Source organism: Lutjanus erythropterus, chromosome 12, assembly GCF_056507025.1.
Source record: "Lutjanus erythropterus isolate fLutEry1 chromosome 12, fLutEry1.hap2, whole genome shotgun sequence".
Taxonomy (NCBI): domain Eukaryota; kingdom Metazoa; phylum Chordata; class Actinopteri; order Lutjaniformes; family Lutjanidae; genus Lutjanus; species Lutjanus erythropterus.
This window is the reverse complement of record NC_139328.1, coordinates 15,626,875-15,639,050: the sequence shown is the minus strand read 5'-3', so window position 1 is coordinate 15,639,050 and position 12,176 is coordinate 15,626,875. Positions and strand designations below refer to the sequence as shown.

The window sequence follows — 12,176 nt, the reverse complement described above, 5'->3', positions numbered from 1 at the left end:
CAGGGGTACATTGCTGAAAATATATTTCAAAGAAGGTACATTATTGAGAAAAAGACAATCACTGAGTTATCCAATCCTGCAATTTAAACAATAATATGTGAATTGTAATTACAGGATGTTATGATAGTTGTATTTTTTTTTAATTAGTTTGCATTGTAATGTTTATTCATTAAAACTATACTATGTAACAATTCTATACTGAAATGTCTTAAAACACATAATATAATATAATATAATATAATATAATATAATATAATATAATATAATATTATACATTATATTTTGTTAAGTTGCACACAAATGTATTCAACACTGTTCAAACGCAGAGAAATTAATAATTTATGCAAAGTAACGGTGCATTTCCTGCTAGCTAATTGCTAGTTGTCTTAACAACACGGGATACGTCATAGAGTGAGGAAGGAAGTCACTGAACATGAATAAAACTTAATTACATATCAGATCAGTTTTCATTAACTATAGTGTTGTTTAGACATGTTGACATGTTTAGATGTTTGTTGTTTGGACATTCTGACATTCTCCTTTTTATGTTTTATGTTTGCATTTTATATACAATTAACTGATTTATTGTAGAAAAAAAATTAACAATAAATCAAAAATGAAATTAGAGATTTGGTCTGCTTTTTGTTTGGCATCTCCATTTGTTGACTTTAGTTCTTTAAATAAAACTTAATCTGATATTACACTCATAATAATTATTCACTTTAAATTATTCATATTTCATATTTTTGTTGAATTTATATTTCATAATTGTGATTAGTTTATTATTGACAGTTAATATGTTTGGTTGAGATTGAAATGAGATTGATAATTGCTAGTTGCTTCATTAATTAAGTTGAATTTGGTCAAAAACCACCACACGATACACAGAGGATATAAGCTTTATAACACAGCACTTTTATTTCCCCTTAATAATCTACTTAGGATGCTACAATGCAGCCAGTGTTGCAGAGAATTTTTTAATGAGATCCATACTGAAACCAATTACATTCAACATAAAAACAGTATGATGCTATCAACAATGTGGCAGTTATGGAAATCTGCTGCAGTTAACAAACGAGCCTTAATGAACACACTGGATTCAACAGACATCTTGTTTTCAGCAGGCTCAGAATTCCATGAAGTCTTAATTATATTACAATAGATGGGGAGTTCATTCTCTGGTTGACCCTTGGTTCCCTTAAACAAAACAAAAAAAAAGTTTACAGTCAGACTCACCACAAATGACAAGGCTGCTTCAGAGTGCTAATTTGCATGACATTCCTGCATCTGGCCTACTTTTTTAAAGGACAACTGGATCTTTGAAAACATATAGCACTGCTGCTCTTGTAAACGCCTATAGCCATGTAGCGCTGTAACCGGGGGGTGGGGGGTGTGTGGGAGAACGGCTCTCTGTGGCTCTATTTTTAAAAGTCAGCTCTGCTTTTGTCTCCGCAGATGGTTTCTGCTCACCAGAATGGGACGGCATTGTTTGTTGGCCTGAAGGGCCTCCAGGGAAGCTTGTGTCCACCTCCTGTCCAGAGTATATCTATGATTTCAACCATAAAGGTAAGACTGGCCCCAGATAAAGTCAGCAGTTGTGACCCTCGAGCTCATTTTCAGCTGGTGAAACAGCACCAGGTCTTGGGTGCTTCTGCATGCTGTACAGTCATAGCTCCTTTTTTGTAATTTATACAATGAAATATGCAGGTTTAATTAAGAAACAAGCCGAGGATGAGTAATTGATTATGTTGGAAAACAGGTAGTGAATTCTGTAATTAATAATAGATTTTTCTGTTTGGTGCCCAGGACTGGCATACCGTCGGTGTGACAACAACGGTACGTGGGAGCAGGCCTCAACCAACAAGACATGGGCCAATTATAACGAATGTGCAAAATTCCTCTACCATTACAACCACAGCCATGAAAAGGTGAGAACCGTCTCATTTACACGCTCATTGACACACTTTCAGCGCTTTCCTCCACAATAATTAATAGCCTTTGTGAATGCAAATTGTCGCACATTACATATTACAGCCTTTTAGGCAACTATTGCACCATTTTGCCCTGCAATTACTATTCCCTTTTCATGACACATTTTCGACTTGCATTCTCAGTAATGTACAGTGAGTGTAAACTTCAATTATATTTAATGAGATGTCGAGATGATGACAGTGTGAGATAATGACAGGATGGCAATGTGGTTTCTTTGTGATAATATGAGGCTGCAATTAGCTAAATGTCCATTCAAATATCAACTGGAAACAGAGTCGCATTAGTCTTAATTGCAAATTGCAAAACTTGCCAGAGTGCATTCCATTCAGAGAAAACTGTGAACTCAGCAATCATGACTAAACCTCAAAGCTGCCTTCACTAGACAGTGATAAGAAGAGACGCAGAAGAACTGCAGCAAACTGCTGTCATGTTGCTTTCTTGGTAACTGAACTAAGGATTTATCAGCTGAACGATGGTATTGGTCAGTTCTTGCCTTGTTGATACTATCAGCCAAATAGCGAATAAGATGACTTTCACCTATGGCGGTGGCCAATGTTTATCTTTCGTGGTTTATCAATTTTATACTTATTAAATCTTAATTTCCTACATGAAACTGCTCACAACAAGGTCTGTGGATTATCTTGAGAAACAAGGTCATGATTTTTGGAAAGAGACACTGGTGTTGAATTTTTGGAGTCCCATTGTATTGGAGAGAAGCCCGACATCTCTACAGCAGATATCTCCAAAACTCTGGAACTTACACCTGAAAAAATCTAGATGGATAAATAGCATGATGAACAAGGGAAAAAATATGTATTTTTTAATTTTGGGGTAAAGTGTCCCTTTGAGTGAAAATACTAATTCTTCAGTTCAGGGAAAGGTTTAATACAGTGATTAAATTGATATGCATCACAGCAATCATTTTGAAGTTGAGGTCCAGTATTTCCTTATCGGGCATCTAACAAATATGATCTATAAAATAGGTTGGAAATTTGACTGTTTTTTTTAAAATGCGTCACTTTCATCAAATGTGTTTCATGTGTATGTTATGATTGGATAAATATTGAAATTTTAATGAGACAAGGTTTGATATTTATTTTGGGTAAATTAATTGTTATAATAATGGAGTAATTAAAAAAAATAATCTTTAGAATAGTCAGTAAATGATTTGTTAGATTAGTCGACTAATCAAAAAAATAATCATTAGGTGCATCCTGCATCGGCTCTTAGTAAGAGATGTTCACTTGTGATCGGATCCCTAAAGACTTAATATCAGGTGTAAACAGCCTCTTAGATACAGCAGCATCATTGTAGAAAAGAGACTCCTGGGAAACATGCTGTATAATGAAGTTTAGCATGACTGTCAGTGTCTAACTATTCTCCCTAATTCCTACTCTTAACACCCACCACACCTTTACACTTTTAATAACTTAAAAACAACCACTATGTTTTTTTAATATCTTAATCCAAACATTTCTAATGCTGTACACTATACCATCTATAACATAAAATCTAAACATAATCAGCATGTGAGAGTCAAATCTGGGATCTTAAATACCATTAGAACTGACATCATCGACACGCCACAGCTCATGTTGAGAAAATTGTTTAGTGAACCAAACAGCAGCTTTTACTACCATCATGTGACTAACAAAAATAGATGTGACCCTGATTTCAGTTGCTCCCGTTGTGTTTCCTTCTGTATCATTGTGTGAGGGTCAGATGTCAGAACGTAACACTGCCAGTGAACAGCACCGCTGGGTATTGTAAGAAGGGTGGGAATCAGCTATAACCTGGCTGTAAATGGAAAAATAGCACTTAGTCAGCCATTATTATGTGTACATGACCATGTTTTTCTTATATAAGTAAAACTGCATTATGCATGGTAACAATGGCGGCTTTGCTTTTTTGAATTACTGGAAGCATTTCAATAATCGCACAAATAAAACATTCCATAGCCTCAGTCTTAGAAATAAAGGTGCTAAATGGAACCATGTAGGGTTCTCAGCTTGTCTTCATAGGAGAAACCCTTTTGGTTGCTCATAGAAACCTTTATAATGGTTCCACCTGGAACTCTCTCAGAGTGTTGTTTATCCAGAGCCAACTTTTGTTCTACAGCTAACCCTTCTATGATGGAATGGTTCCTTTCCTTCTCATTCCTGAATCCCATAGATTGAGGGTGGGCAATCATTTTTCATGGGGGCGCACATGAGAAATTGGCTGCCATGGGCCAGACAGAAATGATATAAGGTCCTAATAATGGCCAAATATCTAATAATTGAATTGTCAAAAGTGTCCAGTGTAGGGCACTTCTACTGTTCATCACCCTCTCTGAATTGCCATGTGATGAACAGTGAGCTAATATTTTGTTGTCCAAAACTCAATGTTTTACAGCGTACCATGCATGCCGCATACAGGTTGCAATGATAGTAGCAGCAAAAATAACGGAAGAACAACACTAACAACATGGACTCACAGCACTGAGTGAATAAAGCTGCAGTTTAATATGAAAGATGTAGTTCATTATGAATGAACACAGCGTTCACCCCCTTCAAAATAAAGGTCTGAAAACAGTTTAATGGTAATCAAAATGGTACTGACTGACTTTGCCGGAGTTTTCATTTTTTTCCATTTCCATGATGGCCTTGTGGACCACATGAAACCTTTCAGCAGGCTGCATCTGGCTCCCGGTCCGCATTTTGCCCAGGTCTGCCATAGATTGTATATTGTGGTCGTCCATAATTTCAACAATCTATGCTACAATCACCAGTGTTTAAAGCGAGGAAGCATTCAAACAATTTTTAAACTTTTATTTAAAAATCTTGTAAGAATTATGGTTGCATGATTACAACAGTCCTTGATGTTGACTTTGAGTTTCTTCCAAAAGGGGTTGTTTGGATGAAAAGGTTTCTTCATGGAACCCTTAATCTTACCAAGAACGCTTGACAATCCCTTTCCTCAAAAAACGTTTTTTCAGAAGCAAACATTTCTGTGTAGAACCTCAGCCCTTCAGAAGGAACCCTTTTGAAACCCTTTAGAGTTTACTCTTAAGTGGCTGTGCACTTTGTAGTGTAGCTGGTGGTCAGAACAAGTGGTTAGTAAAATGAAAAGCAGGCATAAAAAAAATAGAGTAATCAGTCACTCATTGATAAAAACATTCAAAGTTCACTCAGGAAATTTGGCAGACGACTATCATAGTTTGATTTTTACCCATTTTTGCCAAGAAACGACATGAACATTGGCTGTCCCACATACATTTTCCTCTCCCCAGCTTGAATGTGGTGCAGAGGATGTGGGCATAACCTCATCACGGTGCCCTTCAATTTCTTTCTGACTTCAGATGTTTGTGTTGATGGGCTCCCGAGGGAGCCAGCGGCACTTAATTACAAATACAGATGCAGGAATGAAAGCCCCACGCAGCACAACTGCCATACCGCCGACCACCACCACAACTTAGACACCCGTTTTTTGGCACAGGGGCCTGATGCTAAATGATAACAGCAGTGGAGTATCTGGTTACATCACACGGGGCTGTTGGCCCCGTCGGCGTGTTGACGCACAGAGGGCCTGGTTAGTGGCTCTCCTCTGGCTGCCAGCTCACTGCTGGAGGATCAGACTGCCCCACCCAGCCTTTCTCAGCTCCGCCACCCGTGTCAAATGCTGTTCCCATCAGTAACTTCTGGGTGCTTGAGACATTTCTGTCACCAAGTAGCAATGCAAGTTCAAACACACTGAGGTTAACACATTTTGAAGCTATGTTTTGGGGGGGGGGGGGGGGCCAATATAGTGGGTATGTTTGACAACTTTTCTCTTTGTCTGTCTGCCTGAAGTAATGTGGTCACTACAATTTGTACTTGTTGTAGTGTAAAAGCAAAGAACAACCCTAAAGCTTAAAGGGTTACATTTTTTCAATCTGGACCCTATTTTCTCTTGTTTTTGTGTCTAAGTGACTAATGGGGACAACAGTTTTTGAAAGTGGGCCAGTATTGAGGGAGAGCGCTGCAGCCAGCAGAAGTGAAACTAAGCTAAATGTAATCCTTATGGGCAACTGCACGCTGTCAAATTATGTCCGATAAAAGGTTTTGGTTTTGCCATTGACAGGGTCATATTGTTATTGTTACACTGTTAAGTGTCTGACAACATTATGGAAAGGACCACTACAGAGAGAGACATTTTTTAAAGATTAAGATATGTTTTCTTTAACCAGAAACAGCTGTTTTTGCGCTTGCCAAACTCACCAGACTCCATTTACAGAAACAGTAATTTTAACATCATCATCTTTATTCAAACTTGACAGAAGTAAAATAAAAACTCACCAAAAACATCTTGGCTTGTCTTTCCGCTGCTCCAACAATCCCCAGCTCTTGTTTGTTCGAAATGAACCCTTAATTCACTGTGTTAGATGTGAAATTTTCGTGAGAGGAGTGAGAGGGAGGTCAGACATCAGAGAAGCAGTGGGGAGAAACAGCCAAAGTATTCTCACATCTATCTTGGTGAATTAGGGGTTTATTTGGAGCAAATAAAAAACGGAGGTGGTGATTGTTGGAACAGTGGAAGGCGAGCCAAGAAATTTTTGGTGAGTTTTATTTTGTTTCTGTTGAGTTAGAATGTAGTGTTTTGAAGGGACTTTGGATGAGTTTGGCAAGAGGAATAAATCAGCTGTTTCTGGTGAAAAAAATAACTTACCCCTTAAAAAAGTTCATCTCTATAGTGATCTTTTACATAATGTTGTCAAACACTTAGAATAAGAATCCTTATTCTTATAAGAATAATAAGAATAAGAGCCTGTCAGCACTTTTAGTGGGTGTACTTTGACGGTGCCCATAAGGATTACATTCATCATTTAGACACAAAAACGTAAACCACAAAATAAGGTCCAGGTTGAAAGATGCAGAAGCTTATAAGAAGTGTGTTAAACAAAAATATATGTAAACTAAAGTTGCTCCCAATCATCCAATTCAAAATCCTCTTGTCTACAAAACAGCAACTGAAACAGCTCCCACCTACCTGAAGTCTCTCATTCAGGTCTACTGCTAATGAAAGTCACCTGATACCACCACACCACGGCCCTAAGTCACCACCTAAACTTGCTTTTGTAGTTACCTGGTGGTGGAACGACTTACCAAACTCTGTTCAATCTGCAAAGTCCCTTTTCAGTCAGACTCAGCTTTTCCATGAAACACCTCTGCAGTTGACAGACTGCAAAAAAGTCTACTATATCCTACTCATGTTGTTCTCTCCTAACTAGATTTTTGTGTTGTATTAGCTCTCAGATGTACATCACCTCAGATAAAAGTGTCTGCTAAATGAAACTGTAAAATGCCAGTACATGTATGATTTTCCAAGGTTATCTCAGTCAATTAGCTTAAAGCTATTCAGTACCGATACCCACCCTGAGATGAGGCCTCCAAAACCTCATCCATTGTAAAAGTGCAGGCAAATGTATTTTTCCAAAGTCTGGTGTTCATTGCTATCCGATTATGTAATATAACTAGCAAGTTCTTCACATAAATTACAGAGATGTTTTGAATTCTGTTTTTGCTTTTGTTGAATCAACAATGCAACCCAATATTGCCAAACTGCTATGTGTATTAGGGCTTTTTAAAAAAGTTAATTCCTAAGTGAAGTGTACCAGTAGTCCATATATGTTAGTACTGTATAAGTTTTTGTATATATATCTGAGGTATTTGTGATTAATTTGTTTTTAAATAAAGCATAACAAACAAAGCATTTCTTACAGTACATATTGGCCAGGCTAAAAAGAAAAGATAATTACATTTTTTCAATACAAAAATGCAATAATATAAAGGCAGTCATTCTAGTCCCTTAATCCTTAATGTTCCCCCCCCCCCCCCATTTTGCTGCCTTGTTAACACTCTAACAGATTATCCTCTTCCAACAGGAGGTCTTTCACCGTCTGTATCTCATCTACACAGTGGGGTACTCCATCTCTCTGGGATCACTCATGGTGGCTGTTGTCATCTTGGGATATTTCCGGTGAGTCAATGCAGCTGATAGAATTTTTCCAATCAACCACACACGCTCTCAAGAGAAGGATTAGACACAGGGTCAGAAATTAAGGTTAGAGCGATTGCAGGAGACAACACAGCGGGGAGTCTACGTGTTTAGTGGAACGATGGTACAATTTCTCACCGTGTCATTTTACCGGTTGCAATGGAGCAGAGAGCGTATTAATTTCATGATGACCTAATGGGAAAAAAAGAAGCTTTATCAAGGATTCATGCAATTCACCATAGCTGCATGGCATGCAATGCGCTTTATTCTGTGTCACGGCAACAACACGAAGCATGCAAACATTACCTTTGACTTTTACTGTGACTTTTAATATGACGATGGTTTGTCTACCTTTGAGGAGGAGCCTGCCTCCAGGCTGCAGTAATGCACGCTCTGTTGTCTGACATTTAGGTTCTTTGTTATTTTCATGCTGATTTCAGGTTAAACAACCAAAACTGGAATATTGATTTTGTAATTCCACCAAGCTTACAAAGATTATAGTTGTTAAGCCCCCAAAGTGTGCGATTATTTCCATTTTCCCCCACTGAAACATAGACAGAGGACGTCCTTAGAAGAATTGAGAGTAATTATTCTGTTTGAACAGCTTTGCTTCTCCTGTAAGAATGTAAGAGATAAAAGGATTTGCCACAGATGCTGTATACATCAGCCCCTCTTCCCTTAGTGGCATCAGTAAAGGGCTATTTTGGATTATTTGAAGCGAGGCTGTGTGAAGTATCTATCCATGCTCATTTACAACAGTAGATGCCTGTCGTCACGCCCCCACTTTAAAGAGGCAGCAGGAATACCAGCTAAGCAGTGAAATGCTGTGGACAGGGTGAGCAGCAAAACATCTTTAGCCACCTAAAAAAAAAAGGTCTACCTCCAGTTTAAGTGTACACTACTTTTAGAATATTCGCATCATTTTACTGTGCCATCAGACAGCCTTTTCTGATAGGAAACCGTTCTTGTATAAGCCAGATTGTGCTCACTCCAAACTAACCAAACTCCATAAGCGAAATCACCAATTTTACCTCACACAACACGAGTCTGCTTGTTATTGTGTGACTGGAGGCAGTGGTAGCAGTGTTGCCAACTTGGTGACTTTGCTGCCAGATTTAACAACTTTTCAAGCCCTCCTAGAAACTTAATTTCCAAAATGTGGTCAGCGTACATTTAGCAACTTATTCTGCAAACAGCGCCAAGGTCTCTCTCTCTCTCTCTGATCCTATAGTTTGTAAATATGTCAATTCTGTAGTTCGTTTGATCTCGTAAATATGTAAATAGTTCGTCTGAGCTCCTCTCTCACTCTTTCTCTCCAGATGTCTGGATTAGAGTGTTCCTACATGGAGTATTGCCATAAAATGAATAAATATGTGAAAGAATTTTTAAAAATCTTGTAAATATTTAAGTACTTAGTTTGATCTTGTGATGATGTAAATAGTTTGTTCTTTTAAATATTTAAGTGGTTAGTTTGATCTTTCAAATATGTAAATCATTAGTTTGATCTTTTTCTGTCCTTCGCAGATTTGATTTTTTGCTTTTTAAATTCAGTTACATGATGTTTCTGCGGTGAGTTTGTGAATTCTCTAGCTACCTGTTGAAAGACTTAAGGTGACCAGCACAGGCTTCATGCAAATGATGGACATCATTAATATGCAAATGGGTTTATGACATCATTTGATGACTTTTAGCAACTTTATGAGAAAGTGCCAGTGACTTTCATCAACACTGAGCAGCAGTCCAGCAACTGTGAGGTAAAATATTTCTGTCAAGTTTTTCTTTAAAGGTAGAATCAGTGGGATTTCGTAAATGCATCAGGAAGATAATTAATTGCTGAGTCTCATTCCCAGGGCATCACTTACCTACGTTTTGGGTTGGTAAAGCACCCACTCTGCTTCATCCACTGTACACTATCGATAAGAACCTCATACAACCCCACCCCCACTCCAAACTGTCCCATTAAGTGAAGAAAAACCCTAAAACAAGGCTGAATTCATTTTACATGCAGCAACGGTCTGATTATTTTTTCCCGGCTGATTAATGCAGGGCAGATGTGTCATTATTTGCTTATTTTGTTTAGCATAGGGAGTATCAGGAATCGATGTGAAGGCGCTGTTTACCAATGTTCCCACCAGCGTGACTTACCATACAGGCAGGCAGTCAGAAGGTTTTAGGAACGCTCCCAACTGGCACCAGGAAATCTATGGGCCAAATGAGTTTAATAAGTTATCCCAGGGGCCCATCTGACATTCTGGCTCCGTGCTCCGGAGCACTCCAGCCATGTCTCCCCTTCAACATGTCAGCGTGTAGACAGGAGGGCTCATAAATGTTTTCCAGGGAGAGAAAAGGGATATTTCACATCAGCAGTTGTGTTCAGTATTTTTCACCAGGGAAATGTACACTAGATTAGTTTTTGCCCACTACTCCTAAATCAATAGTGCTTTAGGGCAGCTTGTCAAACATACAGCTCATTAATGAAGCTTTAGAGAAAGAAATAATTAATAATCCTTAGCACAGGGCTAATTTCAGTATCCAGTAATAGTTTCTTTATGAGACTTAAGAATATTCTAGTTCAAACTGGCTTTTGGATTTCATTAAAACGTCAACAAATTTTTTTTATTTGACTTTGTAATGATGTAACCTTTATGGCCATTGATCCAGCCGCCTGATTCCAACTTTAGAAGCATGACCTCACAGGCTTACTCCACAGTAAACGCTCAGACAGGATGTTTTGGAAGAAGTTTTGACAGATAAACTCGTGCTTGTCTGGAAGCAAATCCGCACGCTTTTCTCGACACATGCTTGCAATTTTGTTTTTACAGCTCACTTTGAGGCGAGCAATTCAATATTTGTGCTTTTCGAGCTCCTAAATCTCAAGAATGTGTTATAGTCAGCGTGGAATTCAGCTGGCTCTAATTAGGATGAGTATTGTTTGTGTGCATGCGTGTGTGTGTGTGTGTGTGAAAATACACAACATGAAGGTGCGCCAGTCCACACCTACACACACACACACACACACAAAACCACACAGTTCTCTACAAATCTATATATTGACCTTGCTGCTCTTGTTTGTTTTCTCCCCAGACGACTACACTGCACCAGGAACTACATCCACATGCACTTATTTGTGTCCTACATGCTAAGAGCTATAAGTATATTTGTGAAAGATATCGTGCTCTACTCTGGATCGGCCTTAGAGAACATGGAAAGAGTCACAGTGGAAGACCTCAAGTCCATCACTGAAGCTCCGCCAGCCAGCAAACCACAATTTGTAAGTGCACCAACGCAGCCTCAACATAACACACTCTGTCCTTGAAGATAAGAGAAGAAAAAAATAGATCCTTGAATTTCTTCTTTAAAAAGAAAATAAATAAATTTAGATGCCATACAAACAAACCAGGTTGTCACACAAAATAGGATAATTTAGTGTCTTTTTTAAAAAATTAAAAACCCACACACAGAGCAGGTACAACATTTAGATCTCTCTTCTATTTTATAGTTTCTGCAGTTTCAGTACTATCAAATATATTGTGTCAAAACACAAAAATAGAGTGTATATTTGTACCCAGGAACAAATAGGCACACAGCATCTATTTGGCTATTCACACCCAGTGCATTTATTTTAGCTATACAGAGTGACATCTTTTCTATTGATAAGAGGCGACAGTGGATGAAAGGGTTAAGTACAAGGCTTTGCAGTGGAAGACTGTTGTTTGATTACTGCCCAGGAGACAGAGATTTGACAGTAATGGTAAATTACATGGTGTAAATTTATGGAAAGATTATGTTATGTCATTATGTTGTTATGTTTGTCTCTGCCATGCAGGTGTAAATGGCCACATAGGGTATTTACACCCTGGGTGTAAATAGCACCTGCCAAAAATAAAGTATTGCAGTGTTTTCATTACTGTGAGTACAGGCAACCATGACTTATCTTTAAGTGCAGTAGAGACACACAGCAGGTTTTTAACATATATTTTTTCTTCGAACTATAAAAATGAAAGGTCTCAGGAGAGTTTTAATTATCAAATAATGCATGCTGAGAAGTCTGCTAATATGCTGACAAATACTGGAAATTTCAAGTTTAATTAACTTGAATAAATAAAAGTTGTGTATTTATGTTATGTTAATGAGAAAAGATTAGTTAATTCCGCTATTTTTGCTATCAC

The 12,176-nt window shown here is 38.0% G+C and overlaps 1 protein-coding gene across 1 annotated transcript in view; it reads left to right on the top strand.

Moving 5' to 3' along the window:
* pth1r (parathyroid hormone 1 receptor) overlaps nucleotides 1–12,176 on the top strand; it is a 67,696-nt gene that overhangs the window by 40,405 nt on the left and 15,115 nt on the right. Inside the window, exons 3-6 of the mRNA XM_084732641.1 lie at nucleotides 1,456–1,566; nucleotides 1,807–1,928; nucleotides 7,895–7,989; nucleotides 11,092–11,278. Of these exons, the coding sequence (XP_084588767.1) occupies nucleotides 1,456–1,566; nucleotides 1,807–1,928; nucleotides 7,895–7,989; nucleotides 11,092–11,278 (515 nt within the window). The remainder of the gene's footprint in view (nucleotides 1–1,455; nucleotides 1,567–1,806; nucleotides 1,929–7,894; nucleotides 7,990–11,091; nucleotides 11,279–12,176) is intronic.